Below are 21661 nucleotides of genomic sequence, written 5' to 3' on the forward strand. Positions count from 1 at the left end.
TAGTGATCCCTGTCCTAAAAGCTGGGACCTGGAAATAGCCAGGGGCTTGCAACTTCTCTGTAGCGTATCCACAACAAACAGAGCCAAAGTTTAAACTGCTTAAACAAAATCAAGGCAAAATCAAGGCAGGCCTGCCAACCCCCGTGTCCACGCCTGCGACTAGACCAACACTTATGCATTACTGTGTGCCAGTCACCGTGCTGTGCTCCGTCTCCACGACTGCATTCACTCCTCCCTGACAGGTGGGGCTATTCTTAACCACTGTTTAGCAGATAAGGACATTAAGCCTTGCAGGCTGTGTAAGAAAACCCAGGTAGAACACTTAGCGCGGGGCAAAGTCAGGCTCAAACCAAGATTTTCTGACTCCAAATTTCGTGCATTTTCTACGATGCTACGTTGCCTCTCGAGAGAAATGTTGTCTCTCTGCCTAGCAGCCCTCACAGCCAGGGCGGGTGTGGACAGACCTGGAGGCGGCCCTAGAATAAAAAATGGGGAGATGCTTGGAAGGCTTAAAAAAATGTGGTGGCACCAAAAATTCAAACTGCCTTCTTCACACAGGAGCCCCGGCTGAGTTTTTAAATCAATATGCCCACAACTGGCCCTGCTAAGAAAGAGATTTCAAAAACCAAAGATGAGCAGACATGTCCCATTTACTTGTATCTGTGACCTTTTAAAAAATGGGCGGTGAGTCACCAATTTGGAGTCCATGTGCGGGCGCCATGCTGACAGCTGGTGAGGGCTGCAGATGGAAGCCAAGCCGGAGGGGGCCTCTTGAGGAGGGGCCTGGTGCGAGGTGGGGCACCATACCTGTCTCGGGGGCCACCTTCAGCCCCACAGGACCCCCAAGAGTGGGGATGAGAGACTGTGAATGCTGCGAGCTGACGGCCCCTGTGCCTATGACCAAATCAGCAGGCAACAGCACTGGTCTTTGTGATGACTTTGGAGCAGTTCTCAGAGCTGAGCAGTGGGGAGAAGGCCAGGTGGGGTTAGTCATGACTCCAATAAAGCTATGGATAAGTTCTTTTTGGTTTTTTTATGCAAATATTTGTCCCAGCTGAAGAATTATAGTGTTGGCATGGATGTGCGTTAAAAGAACAGAAGCTGAGTTGTGCTCCAGGAGACTTGTGTGGATGAGACAAGCAGCTAAGGACATGGTTTACTTCTCTAGAGGAATCAGCGCTCATTGTCGGAGAGACCTTGTAGTTTAAACTGTTGAAATGGAGAACTCACGGGTAAGCTCCTCTGCTGAATTCATGAGTAAATAACACACGGCAGCACTAAGCCACTTTCGGGGAATTCTTCCGCCTGTTGAAGTCTGGGGTGACCATTGTTCATGTATCAGCCTTCCTAAGCTACTAATATCTGCAAAGAGTTCTTTCTAGACAAGTTAAAGGGACGCTGGTTCAACCGTAGCCATGTGTCATGGGGCATTTGCTTAGCCTCTCTCATCGCAGAACTTTGGCAGGGAGGCAAGGAGGTTCTCATTTGCCTCATAGACACCTGGCCAAATGGATTTGTTTCTTAGCAAGGTTGGGGGGGGCTCTAAAGGTAGCCATGCACCTGGTCGCCAGCCAGCCTAGCCCTTCTAATGTGTCTAGCCAGCCCTGAAGCTCTGGTTAACTGAACCCATGGCAATTTGTGTTGTCTTTGTCTTTGTAGGTGTTTGCAGAACCCTAGAATACCGTGACTCAAGCTGATGATCAACTGACTCAAAAAATTGATCTTATTGAAAACAAACCAAGGCCCAGACAGGTTAAGTAACTTGGCCAAGGTCACCCAGCCAGGAGGTGGCAGAACTGTTAAAGAATCTAGGGCACACGGCCCAACCTCACTCCTAAGCATGAGTCACATCTGAGACAATGGTTTTCAAACTTTGGAGCACGTCAGAATCACCTGGAGGGCCTGCTAAAGCACAGGGTGTTGGGGTCCACTCCAGAGTTTCAGATTCACTGATTCATGTGGGGGAGGGGCGTGGGGAGGGAAGGGACTCTAGAATTTACACGTCCTAACAAGTTCCTGACAAGGGAGTGTTGATACTGTTGGTCTAGAGGCAACACTTTAAGAACCACTGATCTAGTACATAGGGTGAGGAAGAATTTCTCCTTTTACCCCAAAGACACAATACATTTATCCAAAACTTCAGCATCAAGCAGTTCACTCCAGTTTCCACATCTGTTCTGGGCTCAGTAAGTGATGTGAAATTGTCTTCAAGGCGTGGTTTGGAGGCCATGAAATGTCAGGGGAAAAGGCTTCTGCCCATCCTGCTGAACCGTCGTAAAGGAGTTTTAGATTTGAGTTTGGAATCAATGAATGAAGAAATGAATCCTCAAACAAACGCAGAAGCCAGATAGAGGTCCCTGGAAAATAACCCAGGGGGAGACAGCGGGAGGAAAGGAGAAATGGAGCTCAGACTCAGTCCGGCGCCGTCGGGCACGTGCCACCAGGCACAGAGGGAAATAGCAGTTAGATCACTGAGCTGCCACCTGAAGCGCCAAAAGTGGGTGTGGAGGGCAATGCCGGTGTGGGTTCACCGAGAGACAGAGCAAAACCTAGCTGCTGCTGGGGGTGACCCTCCCTTCATTTGCTGAATGACGTGTCAGCATTTACTGGGCCTTTCCTGTGTGTGGCCCCGCACAGACCATCAGAAGGCGCTGCTCCCGCTCTCAGGGCACTAACACTCCAGGAAAGAAACTGTGACTACAGGCAGCTCCGAGGAGTAGCATGAAGGTTTGAGAGAGGTACAAAGCACGTCAAAGGAGAGAGGTAACTCCGGCCTAGGAAAGACCTCGGTTTCAGGCTTCTCGTCCTTTTATTATCCATTATATGTTGCTTTACCCCAGAGTTCTCCCCTCAGACGTCTTACTGTTAATGACCAATGGTGATGTCCAAGTGCGGGAGCCACCCCCATGCTTGTGACCCTGAATCTCCATCTCCAGCCTGATTTCCCCCAATCTCCATCTCCCAGGCTGCCATTTCCAACTGTGACCTGGACACGGAGGCCTGGAGAGCAAGCCCTTAACCTCAACACGTCCAAAGCTAGATTCACTTTCCTTCATATTTCTCACTAAGCCAATGACTTTATCATCTAAACTGCCTCCCAAGCTAAAATACTTCCGTAGTCCTTGGCTCTTTCCTCTTCCTCATTTTCCGTTCCTGATGTCACCAGAATCTTATTTCTACCTCAGTCACTCTTTCTCACCTGGTCTTTTCTCTCTGTACCACCGCCTTCGTTGTCACTTCCCCAGGTTACTGAACCCGCCTCCTTTCTGAAACTTCTGCCTCAAGTCTCACCCCTCCCTAGGGGTTTGCCTCTCATACTTAAAAGCTTCTGGGAAGCTCTGCGCCTTCAGGCAGTCTGCAGGATGAGGAAGGGCTGAGGGCCCAGGGGGACACGTCACAGGATCTGTCCGAGGTCCAGCTAGTGTCTGAAGGACTGTAGGCAGTAAATGGAGATGGAGCCGAACCAAGCCTTGGCCACTTCTGAATGTCAGGCAAAGGACACTCGACTTCATCTAGCTGACCGTGGGGAGTGAGAGAAAGCTTTGGAAGAGAGATGTGAAGTAATCAGAGTTATGCATTAAGAAGATTAATCTGGCAGTAGCTTATAGAAAAGAGTATATGGAAAATAGATTAGCATGGGGGAGACCAGTTAAAGCATACTTGTAAAAGGCAGGATTAGCAGTGAAGGTTTGAATTCCATTGGCAGCTGTGGAAGCAGAATGTGAGAAATGGGGGAAATATTTTGGAATATAATAGAATTGCTATTGCTTTTTCAAGTTTGGTGCCAAAGAAGGGGAGAATTCAAACGTATCTCCTGAAGTTTTCGCCCTGATCCATTGAGCATTGTGATGTCACTTGGAGAAAGAGGGGTGGGCTAGGGGAGGAGGTGGGGGGGGTTCACATTTGGACAGGTAGCCCAGGAGGCGTTACTGGGATGCCCAGAGAGTTAAGAGATCAGGGGACAGATGAGTCAGGCCAGAAAGAACAGAGCAGGGTGTTCCTACACAGACAGAGGGAATGACCAAATGGAAGACTGACAGAACACTTCTGGGTTTACGGATGACAAGAACCTTTGGAGTAAAAACTATTGCAGAAGAGGGAAGTGGCGGCGAAACTAGACTGTCATCACTGCCCCGAGTGATGAGAAAGAAGAAGTGACTACTCTTTAGTGGCGATTGGAACAAAGGATGGAGAAAGGTGTCACCTTGGGTGACGTGAATTCATTTTCAGGCATAAAAGAAGGAAAGAGGTGGGGAGAAAGCGGGTGAAAATCCACTGAAGGACCTTGTTTTAGGAAAGCATGGCGGGCGTAGGGACATGTGACTTGGCTTAAACTTGCCTTGTCTCCCTGGCCTCTGCCTTTAAATATTCAAATCCTGGCTCTTCCCATAAAGGAGACCTTCAGTTTACTTGACTGCTGTTTTGACTCACTGCTTTATGCCTTTCATCAGAGAGCCTCCCAGGTTCTAAAGTGGAGAATCACTTTCGCCCCTCCATCGTCAGCACCCTGTCCCTCTGCCTCCACCTGCTTAGCACTGCTGTTGCCTCCATCCCTTCCTTCCAAACCAGCGACACCACACCAGCCCGACTACCACTCTACTATTGTGGACACTGGAAGAGGGGCTTTTGCTGAGATCAGGGTCTCCTGGCGGAGCCCAGCTGGCTGTCTCTAATTCCCTACTTACTCAGCAACCATCTGACTATTAATTAAATTGGTATTACGATTTTAAAATGAGTCTTTTGTGATTTGTTTCCCATTAAAGGAACCCTCAGGGCTCAGTCACCTCATGGGGAGCTGACAAAATTGAATTCTTAAGGCTGTAATCATCCATGGCCCCAAAACACAGTCACCCCCACTCACCCCCGGCTCCCTCAGGAGACCAAGTCCAACACTTGACCAGCTCACTCTCCAATCTGGCTAATCAGCTCACTCACAATAATATTAGTGGGCATTTCAGGGTCAGCAGGTCACTGGCTAGAAGTTGACTTGCACCCTCAGAAAATAAACGAAGAAGAGTTCATCTCCAATATATTTTTAAATTAATAAATAGGCGTGTTCATTATAAGGGAGAGGGCAGAAGAACCTTAAACTAAGAGCAGTCCTGAGTTGTTCATTAACCACTGAATATTCTGCAGTAAAAGGAAAAACACTGTCATCCAATTGGTCTTTTTTTTTTTTAACCTCAATTAAACCTCTAGGCTTCAGCCCCATGGTCAGAACGTGAAGAAAAACAGTACACGGCTATTAAAAGAAAATTTATAGCGTGAATGTTTCACTAATGCACCTTTCTTTTCTGGCACTGGATCCTTACCGCCGCTGAAATTCGCTCTACAGGACACAGCCTCTAGAGCAAATATTTAGGGATCCAGGAATGTGTTGACCCTAGACCTTAATTCATCCCTCTTGGTGGATCCCATGTAACCATCTTTCGAAAACAGCTTTCACAAACTCATAGAAACACGGAAAGGCAGACCCTCTTATCTTTGGGAGGTTATGCTTATCCTTATAACCCTCTTTCATCACAGTTGCCTCTCAGGCGAGAACCGTTGGAATTTTCTTGTATTTGTCATTGCCGCTGGCTCCACACAAGCATTCCCTTGACCAAGAATGCATTCCCACTCTCTTCGTTTTTTCCTTCCTCCTCAGCCGTGCTCTTCTCTCACCTAAAACACCGTAAGCTTCGTCTCCTGGGACTCTCTTATTTTCACTTCACATTATCCACATTTGCTCTGCAGGTCTCTGCCAACGTTCTCTCTTTCTTTGCATTAAAAATCATCTCTATCTCTGTAAGATAACTGATGATTCAACAGATTCGGGATGCTTACCGCGGCTCTGAATTGCTTCACTTTCCCTCTACCTCCTTGTCTTGTTCAAATTCAAAGTTTATTCATAATTTCCAGATCAATGACAGTTCAGAAGGCAAGCGAGTCCAAGTGGCCAAGGGCACAAGGCTTGGAGGGTGTGCTCATGCAGTGAATTCTAGAATCAATTATTAGATTATGACAATAGGATGGAGTTGGGGGGGGATTAACAGGAGGAGAAATATCAGGGTAAAAACAGGTTCCTGTATTTAGGTTAAAATTCATAAATGATAACCACAGTAAGCTATCACCTCACATCGGTGAAAATGGCTACCATTAAAAAGACAAGAGATAATAAATGCTGACAAGGATGTGAAGAAAAGGGAACCCTTGTGTACTATTGATGGGAATGTAAATTGGTGCAGCCACTATGGAAAACGGTATGGAGGTTCTTCAAAAAATTAAAAATAGAGCTACCATATTATCCAGCACTCTGGGGTATGAATCCCAAGGAAATGAAACAGGATCTTAAAGAGACATCTGCCTTCCCTCCTCCCATGTTAATTGGAGCATTATTCACAGCAGTCAAGATATGGGAACAACCTAAGTATCTGCCTATGGATGAATGGATAAAGGAGATTTGTGTGTGTTCCACACAATGGAACATTATTCAGCCATGAGAAAGAAGGGAAATCTGCCATTTGCAACAATATGGATGGAACTTGAGGGCTTTATGTTAAGTGAGATAGGCCAGACAGAGAAAAGACAAATATTGTATGATCTCACTCATATGTGGAATCTTAAAAAGTTGAACTCATGGAAACAGAGAGTAGGATGGTGGTTGCCAGGGGGTGGAAGAAATAGAGGAGAGATTGGTTAAAGCATACAAACTTTCAGCCATAAGATAAATAAGGTCTGAAAATCTCATATAAAAAGTGGTGACCATAGTTGATAACATTGTATAGTATCATTGAAATTTGATAAGAGGGTGGAATTTAAATGTTTTCACCCCTCCCCCCCCAAAGAAGATAAATATGTGAGGTGATGAGTGTGTTATTTAACTAGGTGGTGGGAATTCTTTCACAATGTATACATATATCAAATCACCACCATATGCACTTTAAATATCTTACCATTGCATTTGTCAATTATACCTCAATAACTGTGAAAATGAAATAAGATAAAATTCATAAATGACAAAAGCACAGGTGATGAATGCTGTATGGTGATTTTAGATCATTGTGACCAAGAGGACCTGATGGGTAGTGCTCTGATGAGGAGTTGTGGTCACGGCTACTGCAGTCCTGGATGTACTCGTGATGTATCATTCACAGCAGAGTGCCTTCCAAAGACAGTTACAGCCTCAAAGTCCAATGTATTGGCCTGATTCCACCTGAAGCACGTGTGCGTTTCAGCGCACTGCATTTGAAGAGAAACACTGACCAATGCGAGTATGTCAGAGGAGGAAGTTCCTGGTGGAAAAGGATTCTAGGAGTGTGTCTGAAAAGGAATCATTCAAAGACGTGGGAATGTCTACTTCGCAAGTAGAAAAGAAGCTGTCACTCACCACTCAAATGGCCGTCAGAAGACCAGCCATCTCAAACTCACATTTCCAAGGGGCCGGGAAAGAATGCAGATGAAGGAAACAGGACATGTGTAAGGAGAGGAATCTCAAGCACTCGAGGGCCGCTAGAAATGTGACCTAACCTCAGAGGCAAAGGGGACCCCAGGGCGCTGTAACGTCTGAGAGCACGAGTCCGCTGACTAGTGCCACATTCTTTTCCAATTTCTCAAGAGAAGCCAGAAATCCATGTCTTTATGCAACATGTCTCAATTTTTCATTTTAACAACTATTTCACAATTTTTTAAAGAAACATTCCTCAGGCCAACAGTAACGTGTCTCTGGGCTGCTGGCAGCTCAGGGCTGCCAGTTCACAATGTGTACTGGAGACACTTCTAGGTTTTGACAGAAGCAGCACTAAGAGGCAGAGATGGAAGACTGACTTGGGGTATGAGAGAAAATTCAAATGGTAAGACTCACAGAAAACAGACTCTCCATCCAAGTTCTGAGCGTTGGGAAATACTGGGAAATAGTCAGGAGAATGTTGGATGGCAAAACATGAAAGACGGGAGAGAAAGGATGCTCTCCGTTGCAAAGCGAACTAAATCATAATGCTACTTTATACCAGAACAGTGGTTTACAGTCTACAAAGAGCTTTTATATCATCTCATAATAAAAGTTATTAGAATAGTTCTTTGAAGTAGAAAAGTAGATATTTCCATTTTACAGATGGGTACACTGAGTATCTGAGAGATTAAATAATTCAGAGACGGTCATCTGGGGAACTGGGCAAGAGAATTAGGACTCAGATCATTTAACTTCAGACTCAAACCTCTTTTCAGGACCACGTCAGAGTCAGACTCTATGGCTCTAAGGTTCCATTCCTGGCTATGCTCTGAACTGGATTTGCTCATTGTTGCCTTCCTGTGGCCAATTCACTCTCCCCAGGTCTTCCCCTGCCCATTTCCATATTCCTGGACTGCCTTCCTGCCCCTCCACCACTCCCCGAAAGCCCTTGTCCTTCGTGATCTCTCGTCCAGTTTCTTCCAACCTGACCGTCAGCTATGAGAATGCTCCCCCAGCTCTCAGTGCTCCAAACTGGACTCCCCCTTGACGTGTGATTGTCCAAAATGTTTGTCTGTCTTCTCTGCATCTCCTACATATATGTCGCTATCAGGACAAAATTGTCTTAACCCATAGAGAAAGCCACATACTCATTTGTGCACACACACACCCAAGAGTTGCTGCTTGATCAGGGAATCATCTAATTATAATTCCTAGACTTGTAAGTTGGCCAGGAGAAAGAGAATCTGTTACCAACACGTGGCTTCTAGCTCTCACAGTGATCTCTACTTCCTTCCAGAAATTTGGTTCTGACCAAAGACAGCTGAGTAGTCTTGTTTCTACACACTCAGTACAGGAGAAGCTGCAAAAAAAATCTGGTTCTCTGTGTTTCAGTTCTCTGTATTTCAGGTTCTCTGTATTTCACGCTTTAAAATGTGTCATTATTCCTTAGGTCAAGGACCTTGTTTCAAAAGAACCCAAAAGTCGTGGAGAAATTGCTAAGCTAAGCTTCCAAATGACTTAGTTTGGCTGAAATATAGGGGTTTTTTTTAATGGAAACACTTCCAGAGGTTTTTTCCTTTTGCCTCGTGGACATACACCAAGTGCAGGGATGTTTTTTGATGCACTCTATTCAAGCCCATGCGACCAAATGTCATTCCGTGTGAAATAAATGATTACAGTTTGCATCTATCATCTAAAACGAGTGATAAAATGTATAGACAACAGAAAACAGGCATAGAAGTAGATTAAGGGAGAAAACAGATTCCCAAGAATGTGGCTGCCTCCAGCCAAGCAGGGAGAAGAATATTCTTGTTTGGTTTTGTTGTTTTGTTTTGAGGATCTAGTTGGTCAAATGACCCGTTAAGAATATTTCATAGAGCGAGTGTTCTGACGCGTTAATCTCTCTAGGCAAGGTTCATATTTGTGTGGGTTACTTATTGTCCCTTTGTTGACTAAGTCAATAATCAGAATCAGCAGGTTTGGAGGCAGGTTGGCAGGGATCAACAGCCTGGCTGGGGCCACGAGACTATAAAAGCCTGGCGCTGGGAGCAGCCTTCACAGAGACCCACCAGTTCTTGGCAGGATGGCTTCCCACCGGCTGTTCCTCCTTTGCCTGGCTGGACTGGTATTTGTGTCTGAGGCGGGCCCTGCGGTGAGTGTTCGATTCTTTGAAGTCCTTTCACACTTCTAGCTGAAGAAGTGACTTCTTGCTTTTGTGAGTAGGGCCGGGGGCACCCAGAATCTATTTTTAAACATCATTGATTCAAACTTCAAAAAAAAAAAAAATCAGAGTTATGCAGAGCTCTCTGAACTAGGGCTTGGATCCTGGGCGCTCATCTCTACGACTTTGGCGGATCAGGTTTGAAACGGTGCCTCAGTTTCCCCAGATAGATGGTAGAAATGAAGATCAAACATTCCAGACTCTGTTACTACTGAGTTTTCAGAAGCTCACCTTTGACAAAGTTGACCTCGTTTTCGCTAATCAAAAAGTATGTAGCAATTAGTCTCTGAAAGGCTGAGGGGACCACATTCTAGGCAGATGTCTAATTCTTAAGTCCCCTGGAAGAATTAACTAACACTGTTAGGTGAGTCATGACATCATCTGACATCATTTTACAACAACTAGGAAGAGGGAGTTACTACAGCAACTACCGACTGATACGCTCTCAGGAAAAACTATTTGGTCTTTGGCGCGTGACATCTTTTCAGTAATTCCACTCAAACGACGAGGCTTAACAAAGCAGCCGTTCTCAGAGGACTTATTTTCTCCCATCAAACTCATTCTACATGCCCCCGCTCGGGCGCAGCGTGTCCGGAGGCTGAAACCACTCTTTCTTGGGGAACAATCCGGTCTGTGTTACCCTGAGTCAGGGAAGCTCGTTCACTGTCAACACGTCTGTTGCTGGAAATGGAATTCGAGTGCACTTCCTGCCTTGCTCAGAGATTTCTGACACCACAAGGGGTGCGTCCTGTCACTCTTACCAACTTGGTTGTCACTTGTCTTCTCTCGGCCCAGGGTCCATCCAAGTGTCCTCTGATGGTCAAAGTCCTGGATGCCGTCCAAGGCAGTCCTGCTGCGAACGTGGGCGTGAAAGTGTTCAAAAAGGCTGCTGACGAGACCTGGGAGCCCTTTGCTTCTGGGTAAGCTGCCCCTCCGACCCAGGCGAGGGATCTGGCTCCATCTGACTGTTTTCCCACCGCTTGTTAGAGAAAGGGGCTCGCACCACTCACTAAAGAATCTCCAAGTATTTTGTGTATAGTGGTTCGTATCTGCTAATCCCAAACTCCTATTTTATCCCTCCCTGCCTCTTTGCCCCTGTGGTAACCATACATTTGTTTTGTCTGTGAGTCTGTTTCTGTTTTGTGAGTAAGTTCATTTGTGTCATTTTTTTAGATTCCACATACAAGTGATGGAAACAACAAGGTCCTAGGATATAGCACAGGGAACTATATTTAATAGCTTGTAGTAACTGATAATGAAAACGAATATATAGGGGGAGGGTATAGCTCAACTGGTAGAGCGCATGCCTAGCATGCACAAGGTCCTGGGTTCAATCCCCAGCACCTCCATTAAAAATTAATTAATTAATTAAAACTTCAGTTACCCCCCAAATAATTTTAAAAAGACAAAAAAGAATATATATGTATGTCTAGCTGAATCACTATACTGTACACCAGAAACTAACACAACACTAAGTCGACTACACTTCAATAAAAAGAAAAAAAGGGAATCTCCAAGTAGATTGAAAATGGGCCATAAGAAGGATGCCCTCTTGCCTCACTCAGCTGGGAAGGACAAGGAGGCTGATCAGCATTTTGGGCAGCTCCCTCCTCCCCACTGCAGCACCACCTTTGTGGGTCACAATCCATTTGAAAAGAGTGATGAAAAGTAGGAACTCCACACCTGGAAAAAATGCACATATATACACATACAAAAATGTGTGTGTAATTTCAGTAGGTCCACAGATTTCTCGATGCCCCTGCAAAACACTCAACTGTCAGTCCCTGTCGTGGAAAGGTGGAGAGATGGAGAAATTGTGTTCATGTGTTAATGAAGGAGAGGAACTGAGGAATGGCCTGGATGAGGATGAGGTGGCTGTCTGTAGTTTATCCAGATCAGCCAGGGTCCAGGGCTTTGGCAAGCAAACACTTGTGGAGCATCCACTCTGCAAGGTTGGGGGCTGCCGAGCTGCATAGGAGAGGGCACAGAAGAGAAGGACACTCCATACAAAGCGCAGTGGCAGAGCAGCCCGCAGTCACCCACCGCCGGGTGCCAAATTGACTTCGCACCTCATCGGCTGCTTAATAACTTACATGGAGTTTTCTCACCTCCACTAGCAGAAGCTTCAAAGCAAGTGCATATTAGTAAATCTAAGCCAACTACTAAAAGAATGAACAACCAAGAAACCTTCAGCACTAAGTAATACTGCAAAGTGTTTATGTCTCCTGGGGAGAGAGTTTCTTTGGGTTTTAATTGAATCCCAAGAACCACATGATGATTCTTCACCCATCATTGGGAAGACCACTTTTTAAAATATTTTTAAATTTAATTTTTAATGTTTTTTTAAATTATTCTTTTAATGGAGGTACTAGGGGTTGAACCCAGGGCGTTGTGCATGCTAAGCATGCACTCTACCATTGAGCTACACTCCCCACCCTCCAACCATTATCTTTAGTGTGGTTTCAACCGAGTTTTTATTTGTTAATTCATTTACGTTGACATAAAATGCCGAGCACGCTCTGGGAAGCAGTTAAGAGAATATTCGAAGCGAGAGATAGAAATAGATGCCAAAACCATTCAGATGTGTGTGGGAAATCTTTTTTCTGATGAAAAGACAAAAAAAAGGGAAATGAAATATTTTCTTCCCGGAAGAGAAGACAGTGGGAGGGAAATGGTCAGAGTCAGTAAGGACCACTTCCAGGTTTATCTGTCTTAGTGTTTACAGTCTAACGGAGAGCGATTTTGCACATCAGCTATCTGGCAGACACTCATATGGAAACAGAAATTACCAAGTTAAAAAAAAAAAAAAGACTGCGTAGTTATTTGTTGTTGGCAAAGAGTTACCAAGCGGATTAATTATGAAATGTACGAATCAGATACAGGTTTCTCATCGTACTTTGAGCTCCCCTCTGTGTGTCCACACACGACACGGTCCCTGGAAGATACCCTCCCGCCCCAGCGGAGAGGAGACCCTGACGTCGTGGGGACCTGCAGAGTCAGAGTGGCTGGTGGCCACTTCCAGGGGTGGTCGTGAACCTTCAGCCAAACACCAACCCTGAACCGCAGTGACTCTTTGAAGTGAAACATCATACCTGTACTTTGTTCTCATAAAACAAAAAAATCTCTAATGAGCCTTTGGAAGCATTTCTGACAAATTTCCTGTCAGTTAATTTTAGACAGTTACTAGAAGTTTCCCTGTCCTGACCTGGTTGAGGAAAAAAAAATGTATATATATATTTATCACACACTGCATGTCTGAGTATGTGTGTGCCTGAGAGTGTGTGTGTGTTTGTGTGTGTGTGTGTGTGCGTGTGTGGTGTCACCTTGCCCTGGTATTTATTCCCTCGATGCCTAACGTAACCTGGACTTTTGCACCTTCTAGGAAAACCAGTGAATTTGGAGAGCTCCATGGACTCACAACAGATGACAAATTTGTAGAAGGGGTATACAGAGTGGAATTAGACACCAAGTCTTACTGGAAGGCACTTGGCATCTCCCCGTTCCACGAATATGCAGAGGTGAGTATGTGGGTGCTTGAGCTGGCTTTCTATTTTTGTTTGTTTTTAATCCCAGGAAATGCACCTCTTGCGCTTTGCATACTGTGTTAAAGTCAGAAGGAAAATACTGGACTAGACCCTTCCCTATTTCTACAATCAGAAATCCACCAAACTCTGAAAAGCAAACTTTTTCTCTAGGTTTAGTGAAAACCCGTGTAGTAACATGCCCTGAACTTAGAAGACGCTGTTTAGAGTCTTCATCCATTCCCTGAATCCGACTGTTTGTCTGCTGAAGAAATATTAATATATTGGATTACTAGCATCAGGCAGCCCTTCCAGCCTCCCACAAAGGGTAACATGCAACAAAAGGCAGATGCATCATTTTATGTCTCAAAAATCTGAAAAGTTTTTCATTCCAAAATGCATCTGGCTTCCAGAGGTTTGGTAGGTGATTTTGGACAATGCGTATATAGAGAGACAGTAAATTCAAAATAATGATGTCAACACAATGGGTAATATTGAGCAAACTTCTACCACATGCCAGGCACTGTTTTCTATATTAAACCTATTTAATCTTCATAAACAGCCCATAGGGGTCAGTCCTGTTAATACCCCCATTTTACAGAGGAAGACAGTGAGGCACAGGGACTCTCGGTAACTTGTCAAGGTCACAGGGCTAGTGAAGGGAGGAGCAGTGCTGTTTACCACCCGAGCCCAGCCTGGCTTTAGTCTCAGGGGGGCCTCAGCTTCCTTCCCATGAGAAGCCCAAGGGAAAGTCGTCACCATCATCAAGCCACATCGGGACCCCTGGTTCACACTCTGTTGCTCTGCTTGTGAGGCAGTGGGAACCTCAGAGTTATCCACGGGCCAGGTCCCCCTACCTCTTCCTTGCCTGTGATTCCTTACATCATTTCAAACAGATGGCTGCCATGGAAATAGAATCCAGACGTGCTGCTCAGAGTTAAAGATCAACTAACAGCATCAAAAATAGCTCGGCGTGAAAAGGAGCCATTCTCTCTGGCTTAGTCACGGATGAGACTTTCAGTTGCCAGAAAATGGTTCTTTCAGTAGACGGGGTTGCCAGGGAAACTGTAGGGGCCTGTTTGACTTTTGGGGCCCTCAGGTCACCATGGGAGCCCTGTCTACTGAGAAGCATGTCTCTGGCTACTTCTCAGCCAGGCAGCAAGATACGGAGCCCCCATCCTAGGTGGGTGAAGGGTCTAGATGGCGCCCAGCACAAAACCTGCACCCCTAGACTCCCAGGTCTGGAGCACCATCAGAGCAGCCTCCCCATGGTCCTTGTCCGCCCTGGTCTCAGCCTGATGAGACCATCTGAGAAGATCCAGTGCTGTCCTGCCCATGATGTGCTATTCCTATGATTAGATGTTAGCTTCCTTGTCTGCCCTTCCCTCTTTTAATATTCGTTCAACAAACATTTAAAAAATAAAAACCTTCTATGTGTTGAGCACTCTGCTAGAAGCTAGAGATTCAGAGGTGACCTGCCCTCGGAATGGAGGGGAAGGGGCTGAAGGAAGACCCAGTAGGCAGGACCGTGAGCCCGACTTGGAGCCTGAGTGGACAGGGGGAATGACAGCGAGCACCAGCCATCAGGCACGAATCCCAGTGCCTCGCTCTGGTGGCTGGTGGGTGTGCGGTGGGTTCAGCCATGAGTTCCTTTCCTGCCAGCTTCTTCCGATGAGAACCTTCCAGAACATCTCTACCCTTCAGCTCTGGTCTCCTCCTTGGCCGATGACCCCAGGTGACCAAATTAGACAACAGTTAGGAGATTTTCTTTGAAACTATTAGTCCTCCTCACTTCATGGATTTTGGGGCACAGATGATGCCATTTACCATTTTTAGGAAAGAAGCAAATGAGGCTGGAGGCCCATGTCACTACAAGAGATAAGAAATTTTCCTGAGTTGCTTCCAGAAACTGACCTTTAAGAGATGCCCCTTCTGCTTCAGAGAGATTCTTAAGTGATTCTCACCTCTTCTTGCCCTAATGCTATTTTTGTTCTTCACGTGGTTCAGTCAGATTTTTTTTCTCACGTGTCCTCAAGTAATCAAGGTTTCCTTTTTCCATGTTTTAAAAAAAGGTACTTATCCAGGGGGTGTTCAAAGCTCAAGCCAGGGCTTGTATACAGAATAAGTGAAAGTAAACACCTCACTGCTCTCCATCTCTCTCCTGAACCAAATTTATCTCTTCTTGCCTCACTCCGGGCACCTAGACTATCCCAGCCCCTGAATGTCAGGAGCCCTACTGAGTTTGCCTAAAGTGTGTGAGTAGCCGGAATAACACTTCGATAGACAGTCTGCCCAACTGCAAAGCTTACGTGGGCTCCGACACACGTGTGTGTTTCAGAACTCCAACACCATCTTCCACACCCTGCTTGTATCATACATAGAACCCGGTAAGGCTTTTATTCCGAATTTCATTGCTTCTTAGATACACAAAAATATACTTCTTCATGTTAGAAAATGCAAAGGAATAGTGGCAGAAAGATCTCCGGGTTTGAAGACAGGAGCCTTAACTGTAAGTCTGGCTCTGTCACTGCCTACACGTGGGTTAGACTCAGAGGTCTGGTTTGTTCATCTGTAAAATGGGCTCCCTTCTGGCTATAAAATCCCAGGTCTCTAAATCTGTAGCAGGGTTGGCTGCCACAATTCTTTGCCTCTGGGCACTGAATGCCAGTTTCTACATTCTCTCCGCATTTTTCCAAAACCTGCAAAACGGGCACAAGTATTTAGGATCTCTGTGATTTTCCTCGGTCAGGCTAAAGCCACCCTGACCTTTAGTGTAAATTTGCAAAGAAAAAAAAAAGAGAAAGAGAGAGAGAGAGGCCTGATTCTACAGATGGGAGTGAAGAATCCTGTTGAAAGGGCTGCACGAGGCTCCAACGGCTTCGCTTGCCAGTGTATTTGGATTTTTGCCTTTTGTTCACACTGTTTCAGAAAACAAAACAAGAAAATAAAAATGATTCCTTTGGCACCAGACCTGTAGCGGGCTCTCCGGCCGGGGCTCACGTGCTGGGCTGTGTGAGAAACGGTGCTCTGTGTGTTCTGTCCCAGGTGGTGTTCGCGGCCAACGACTCAGGGGCCCCGGCACTACACCATCGCCGCGCTGCTCAGCCCCTACTCCTACTCCACCACCGCCCTGGTCAGCGGCCCCAAGGAGTGAGGGGCGCCTCCTCCCGCGGATCCGAAGGATGAGGGACAGGATTTCGTGCAACCGATAGTATTGCATTTTTATTAAAGCCGTGTTTTCACTTCCTAAACTATGTTAGAAACTCGGGCAGAGACAATAAAAACATTCTTATTAAAGCATTTCCCATTTCATTGGAACCTTCCTCTTTTATTCCCTGGTTGTCCTCTCCAAAAAAAAAAAAAAATTCAAATTTTACAGAGAAGCAAAGGAAGTCCAAAAAGTCCCTGGCTGGACTCTCAGGGAAATCTAAATTTCCAATGTCTTTCAAGCTAAGCATGCATTCCACGTGGTCAGTAGCCATTAAAAACACACATTCTAGGGGGGAGGGTGTAGCTCAGTGGTAGAGCCACTGCTTAGCATGCATGAGGTCCTGGGTTCAATCTCTGGTACCTCCATTTAATAAATAAATAAAATAAGTAAACCTAATGACCCCCCCCCCCAAAAAAACAAACAAAAAGATAGGGTGCTTTAAAAAAAAAACACACACACACACATTCTGAAAATAAGAAAGCTTTTTTTCCCTCTAAATCTGAGCAAAGAGCAAAAATTCCAAGGACCTTCTTCCTTTGAGTGCTTTACAAACTGCAGTAGCAGTATGTCTCCACCAGGACAGACCAGCAGGGACTCAGGCTCTCTAATCCTGTTCAGAACAACTGGACCCCACCGTCAGCTGACTAAGGGGTGTAATCAGAGAGCCCGCACACTCTAAGAATTCACTTAGACTAACCCAAAATTCATTCAGAGAAGGACGCAGCGTAAACAGCACTTACTTGACATTGACTGTCAGCGGTTTATCAGGTAGAAAAGGAGGAGGTATTGTAGGCAGACAGTGTAGACTGCAAGGGGAGGCCAGGTGAAACAGCGTGATGAGTTGAGGGAAGAGATGGTGGTTCAGAATGTTGACTCGTAGTGGGTATCGAGGTGGACAGGGTTGTACTGCTACAACAAACACCCCCAAATCTTGGTGCCTTCACACAAAGTTGAGTTGTCCCTTGTGCCAAGTCCAATGCAGAAGTTCTGGTCTGGTGACTCTCAAGGTGGCTTTCCTCCCAGTGGTGACTCAGGGCCCCAGTTTGATTTCTTTTATGGCCTCAAGGAACACCTAGTTAGCAGACTGGAGGAAGAAAGTATGGTATTGGCCCCCTTTGTGCTGAAGTGTGACATGATTCCCACAGACGTTTCATGGGCTAGAACTAGTCACATGGTCGCATTCACATGCACTGAGCAGTGTGGTTCCTGGCTGGGAGGCATTTCCCAGGACAACTCTACATCCTGGAAAAAAGCGCTAATCTGTGTTGGTCAACAACCATCTCAGTCACAGGAGGGTTGGGAGTGGTGGGAAATGAGGCTGGAGTGGAGGCTCGCTTTACCTGCCACCTTTTGGAGATGTGAATTTATCTTCTAGACAATATGGATTCACTGATGGGAGCCTTGCCATCAACAGCCCTCCGTGTCATTACTTCTTGTGCCTAGTCTCCAATGAGGATTCTCCAGGAACCCCTGTGCTAGACCCAAGGATTAAGCCTAAACACACCTAATCAGTCTTTCCATTTTCCTCCACATTCAAATTTACCTAACATTTCAGATTCAAAACACATAACAATGAAGAGCAAAGGAGGAAACGATCATTTCAGTGGAAGCTGCGTGGACAGAGGACTGTCAGGCACTGGGCAAGTTCTACTTTATGCCAAGATGCTAAGTAGCTTCCAGAAAGTCAATGGAATTCAGAAAGGAAAAAGAAGGCTGAACATTAAACTGAAAGTCAATCTGAGTTAGTTGATTTCAACGGACAAGCTTAAGTTCACTGATACCAAGAAAAAGTTACATTACATTCAATACTATATATATATATATAATGTGTGTGTGTGTGTGTGTGTATGTGTGTGTGTGTATATATATATATATGATTCAGATTTTCAAACTGCTTGGATTATAAAAATCCAAAGCTATTTAAACAGCCAAACAGAAAGTCGTGTTCTATGAGCAGGCAAGTCAGTGAGGAATATGATCATTGTAGGTATTAGACTGAATCCTATGAAATTGTTAATACTTGACCAATTAATCTACAAAAATGGCAATTTGATATGAATTAACCTAATATACACGGAAGAAGGACTTGCTGACCTCACTGAACAGAATCAGAGGAGGTGATTTTAACCACATATATTTGTGGGGAAACTCGGTACACGTTACATAGTCCAAACCTACGTTTCACGCTCTTCAAATTTCTCACTCCCTTTACACAGCCAGTTAGAGCTTGGCAAGAGGCAGAGAGTGGAGTGATGTGACTACAAGCCAAGGACACCAAGGACTGACATCCATCAACAGAAGAACTCTCTCCTGCAAGTTTCAGAAGGAGTATGACTCTGCTGATACCTCAGTTTTGGACTTCAAACCTCCAGAACCGTGAGACAATAGATTTCAGTTATTTCAAGCCACTGGATTTGGAAGTACCTTGTTACTGCACCCCTGGGAAACTAATATAGCCCCCTATGGGATCCTTCCAAGTTTTATCCTGCGTTTGTATTCACTGAAATTCTTCCCATTCTGAAGGTTGAAATTGACATTCGATATTTATTTCAATTTCTTTTTTCACTTAGTGATGCTGAACATATTGTCTCATATTTAAGCCAGTTGAACCTCTTTTGTGAACTGCATGTCCACATCATTTAGCCATATTATACAGTGGGCCCGTTTATTTAATATGGATTTATAAAAGCTGTGTATATTCAAGATATTACGAGTTGTATTTGAGAAGTAGATGTGACCGATAGAGAAACAGTTGTTTAAGTTGTAGAAAACCACATCAGCCAAGGTACCTTGGTGGAAGTCCGTGTGATTATTGCAAGGAGCAGGCGGGTAACTGGGTTGTCAGACACATGGTTAAGAAATCATGGGGGGAAAGGCGGATGGGTAGGTCAGGTGAAGGTGATAGAATCACTGAATGCTAAGTTTGGGAGGCTTTTTGGAGATAAGTAAGCTGAGATACAGAAAGTTAAGTAATTTGCCCAAAACCATGCAGGAAGCTTTTGTACGCTCTGAAAGGCAGAGAGACAGATCTGCCACAGTATTCCGTAGGTTCCCAATTAGTTTTGACAGCGAGAAACTGCTCCCCCAATGACCTTGACCCCCTTGGAGAGTACTGATCAGTTATTTTGTGGAATTACCCTCAGTTTGGACTCACCTGACACTAGCTCATAATTGGAACTGCAATTACGTATTTTGGGTAAGAATACTACAAATGTGACTTTGTGTCCTTCTGAGGGCATTATACCATGGAGTTGATGCTATCAATGTCATATTCTGTGCCCCTATTGGTGATAAACAGAACGTCTCATGCGGTGAGCTGGTGGGCGGGACGCGGTAGGGAGGCAATCTCACGGCAGCACGAAAGGGAAATCAGCGAGAAAAAACCCTGGAACCATAGAAAAACACCTGTGATGCAGCTGTAGCTTTGCAGGCTCGTGATAAGAACAGGATTCAACCGGAAATGGAGAGAAAGGAGTGGTGTCAACACGCTCCAGCCCAGATCCACCAGGAACACATCTGTGTAGTTGAACCAGTTGGACTTACTACACATCCCAGCAGGAGAGAACACACAACACTCTCACTAAGAGTATCAGAGAGAAACTACTGTAGGATTTGGGCTTGGGCTGGGTGATCTGGGGGAGAGTCTAAGAAAGTGGGACCTCACTCTAGATTGGCTGGCATCAGAGAGTGGGGGCAATTCTATGACTGAGCATCTCAATAGTTTAGCTGTAGGGGAAGGCAGACCAGAGCAGACATAAAGCTGTAATTGGTAAAGCAGAAACTTAGTGAAAAGAGAGGTTAGGGATTTTGTGGGTTTCACAGTGATTTTTTTTCTTCCTTTGTCGTGGTCTTAGAGTGACGTTGGTGTTCTGTGAGACTGTGGTATCCAACAGAACAACGACCCAAAGTATCTTGTAATATAACATTGAGGCCAGTTTCCAGATTGCAGGAGCTGTTTCCCCACCCTTTTCCTCAATGTCTCTAGAGCTACTTAGAATAGAAAATCAGCAAGTAGTGGTGATGGCTTTGCTGTGAAAGGGGAGAGAATTGGAGGAGCCCGTGGAGCCTTAGGCCAGCAGACTGCACGGTTGAGCCAGTAACTGAACTCGGGGTTATGGGCAGAAGGGCAGGTCTGTAGTCAGCGATGATGTGTTCAGCTTTAGCCACGTTGAGTTTGAAGTAATCAAGCCAGTTTTCAATCTCATCACTCAGAAGCTGGCAGCGTGTGTACACATACAGGCGGAAAACAAAACTCGCTAATATTACGTCTCCTGAAACATCTGGATGGCACCTGCCAAACAAGGAAATTGAAGGTGTGTATTCCTTAACCTGCATTTTGTTCACAAAGGTATCACTTATAAGAATTTTTATTTCTCACCCAAACCCTCAATATTACTACCACTCCTTCCTTTTACTTCTTGGCTCATAGAACAAACCCCTCCCTTCACCCCACGACTTCCTACTGCCTTTCAAAATGGAAATAAGCTCCGAATCAATTCCATTTTCCTAGCTCCCCATCCTCTGTGGGTTAGAACAGCCCCAGTTAATTTAAAGCCGAGGCAGATGGTAATTCATCTTTGGCAATCAATGCAAATGCTCAAGGTCCGTTCCGGAACCACTGCCAGCTCGCAAGGAGAGAGGGGTGAAACGCAGCCTGCTTAAATAAACACCTGAGATGAGGAGCTTCCCCCAGAGCATAGCAGCCACCCACTGCTGTCACTGCCACTAACATCACTCCCCAGGAGGCTGAAGGTTGGGAACCTGGGCGTAAGGCATGAATGCAACAGGGGACTTAGGGAGAAAAGACAGAGGCTGCCATGAAAGCCCCGGGAGCCGCCCAGACGAGGACTCGTGCTGAGCTGAATGAACACGACTCAACAGCCCTCCTCAGGAAAGTGCACTGGGAAAACACTTCAGAATATATTTCCCAGTCTGTGGAGGGCAGCGCCTAGCACATAGTCAGTGCTCCATAAATATTTACCAAAGGCATGAATAAAAAGCTTGGCTGCAGGAAGGCAGGTCGTTCTCATCTGAGCCCTTACAAGTCGCTGGGGCTGTACCAGGCTGTTTCTCCCTCTCATGGAGACATGGGAGGGATGGCACCGTGAAATGAACCAATTTGTCAGGAAACTCTAAAAGACTCCCAGCTCCTGGGAGTAACCTCGCTCAAATGTTCAGTGTCAGGGTCCGCATCCTTGGATTGCTTTCAAGAACTTAGCCACTGAGAATGTCACATAAAATCAGTCTATTTAAAACGTCCTACTGCCTCAGGCCAGGGC

The 21661-nt window shown here is 45.5% G+C and overlaps 2 protein-coding genes and 1 long non-coding RNA gene across 4 annotated transcripts in view; 1 reads left to right on the forward strand and 2 right to left on the reverse strand.

Annotated features, from left to right (window-relative positions):
- LOC116659524 overlaps positions 1-16268 on the reverse strand; it is a 38356-nt gene extending 22088 nt beyond the window's left edge. Inside the window, exon 1 of the long non-coding RNA XR_004314886.1 lies at positions 16143-16268. This is a non-coding gene — a long non-coding RNA (uncharacterized LOC116659524). The remainder of the gene's footprint in view (positions 1-16142) is intronic.
- B4GALT6 (beta-1,4-galactosyltransferase 6) overlaps positions 1-21661 on the reverse strand; it is a 124617-nt gene that overhangs the window by 38727 nt on the left and 64229 nt on the right. Inside the window, exon 9 of one of the 2 annotated variants that reach the window (XM_014561294.2) lies at positions 17128-17466. The exons of the other annotated variant lie outside the window; for it this stretch is intronic. Coding sequence (XP_014416780.1) covers positions 17436-17466 — 31 coding nt within the window. The 3' untranslated portion in view covers positions 17128-17435. Of the gene's footprint in view, positions 1-17127; positions 17467-21661 lie in introns of those variants that run through there. 2 annotated transcript variants of the gene reach the window in all.
- Positions 9429-16471, forward strand: TTR (transthyretin). Its single transcript, XM_032467176.1, is given in 5 exon segments — positions 9429-9581; positions 10446-10570; positions 13033-13168; positions 16217-16240; positions 16242-16471. Coding segments are annotated over 5 exon segments (438 nt in total). The 5' UTR covers positions 9429-9512; the 3' UTR covers positions 16326-16471.

Source organism: Camelus ferus, chromosome 24, assembly GCF_009834535.1.
Source record: "Camelus ferus isolate YT-003-E chromosome 24, BCGSAC_Cfer_1.0, whole genome shotgun sequence".
NCBI lineage: Eukaryota > Metazoa > Chordata > Mammalia > Artiodactyla > Camelidae > Camelus > Camelus ferus.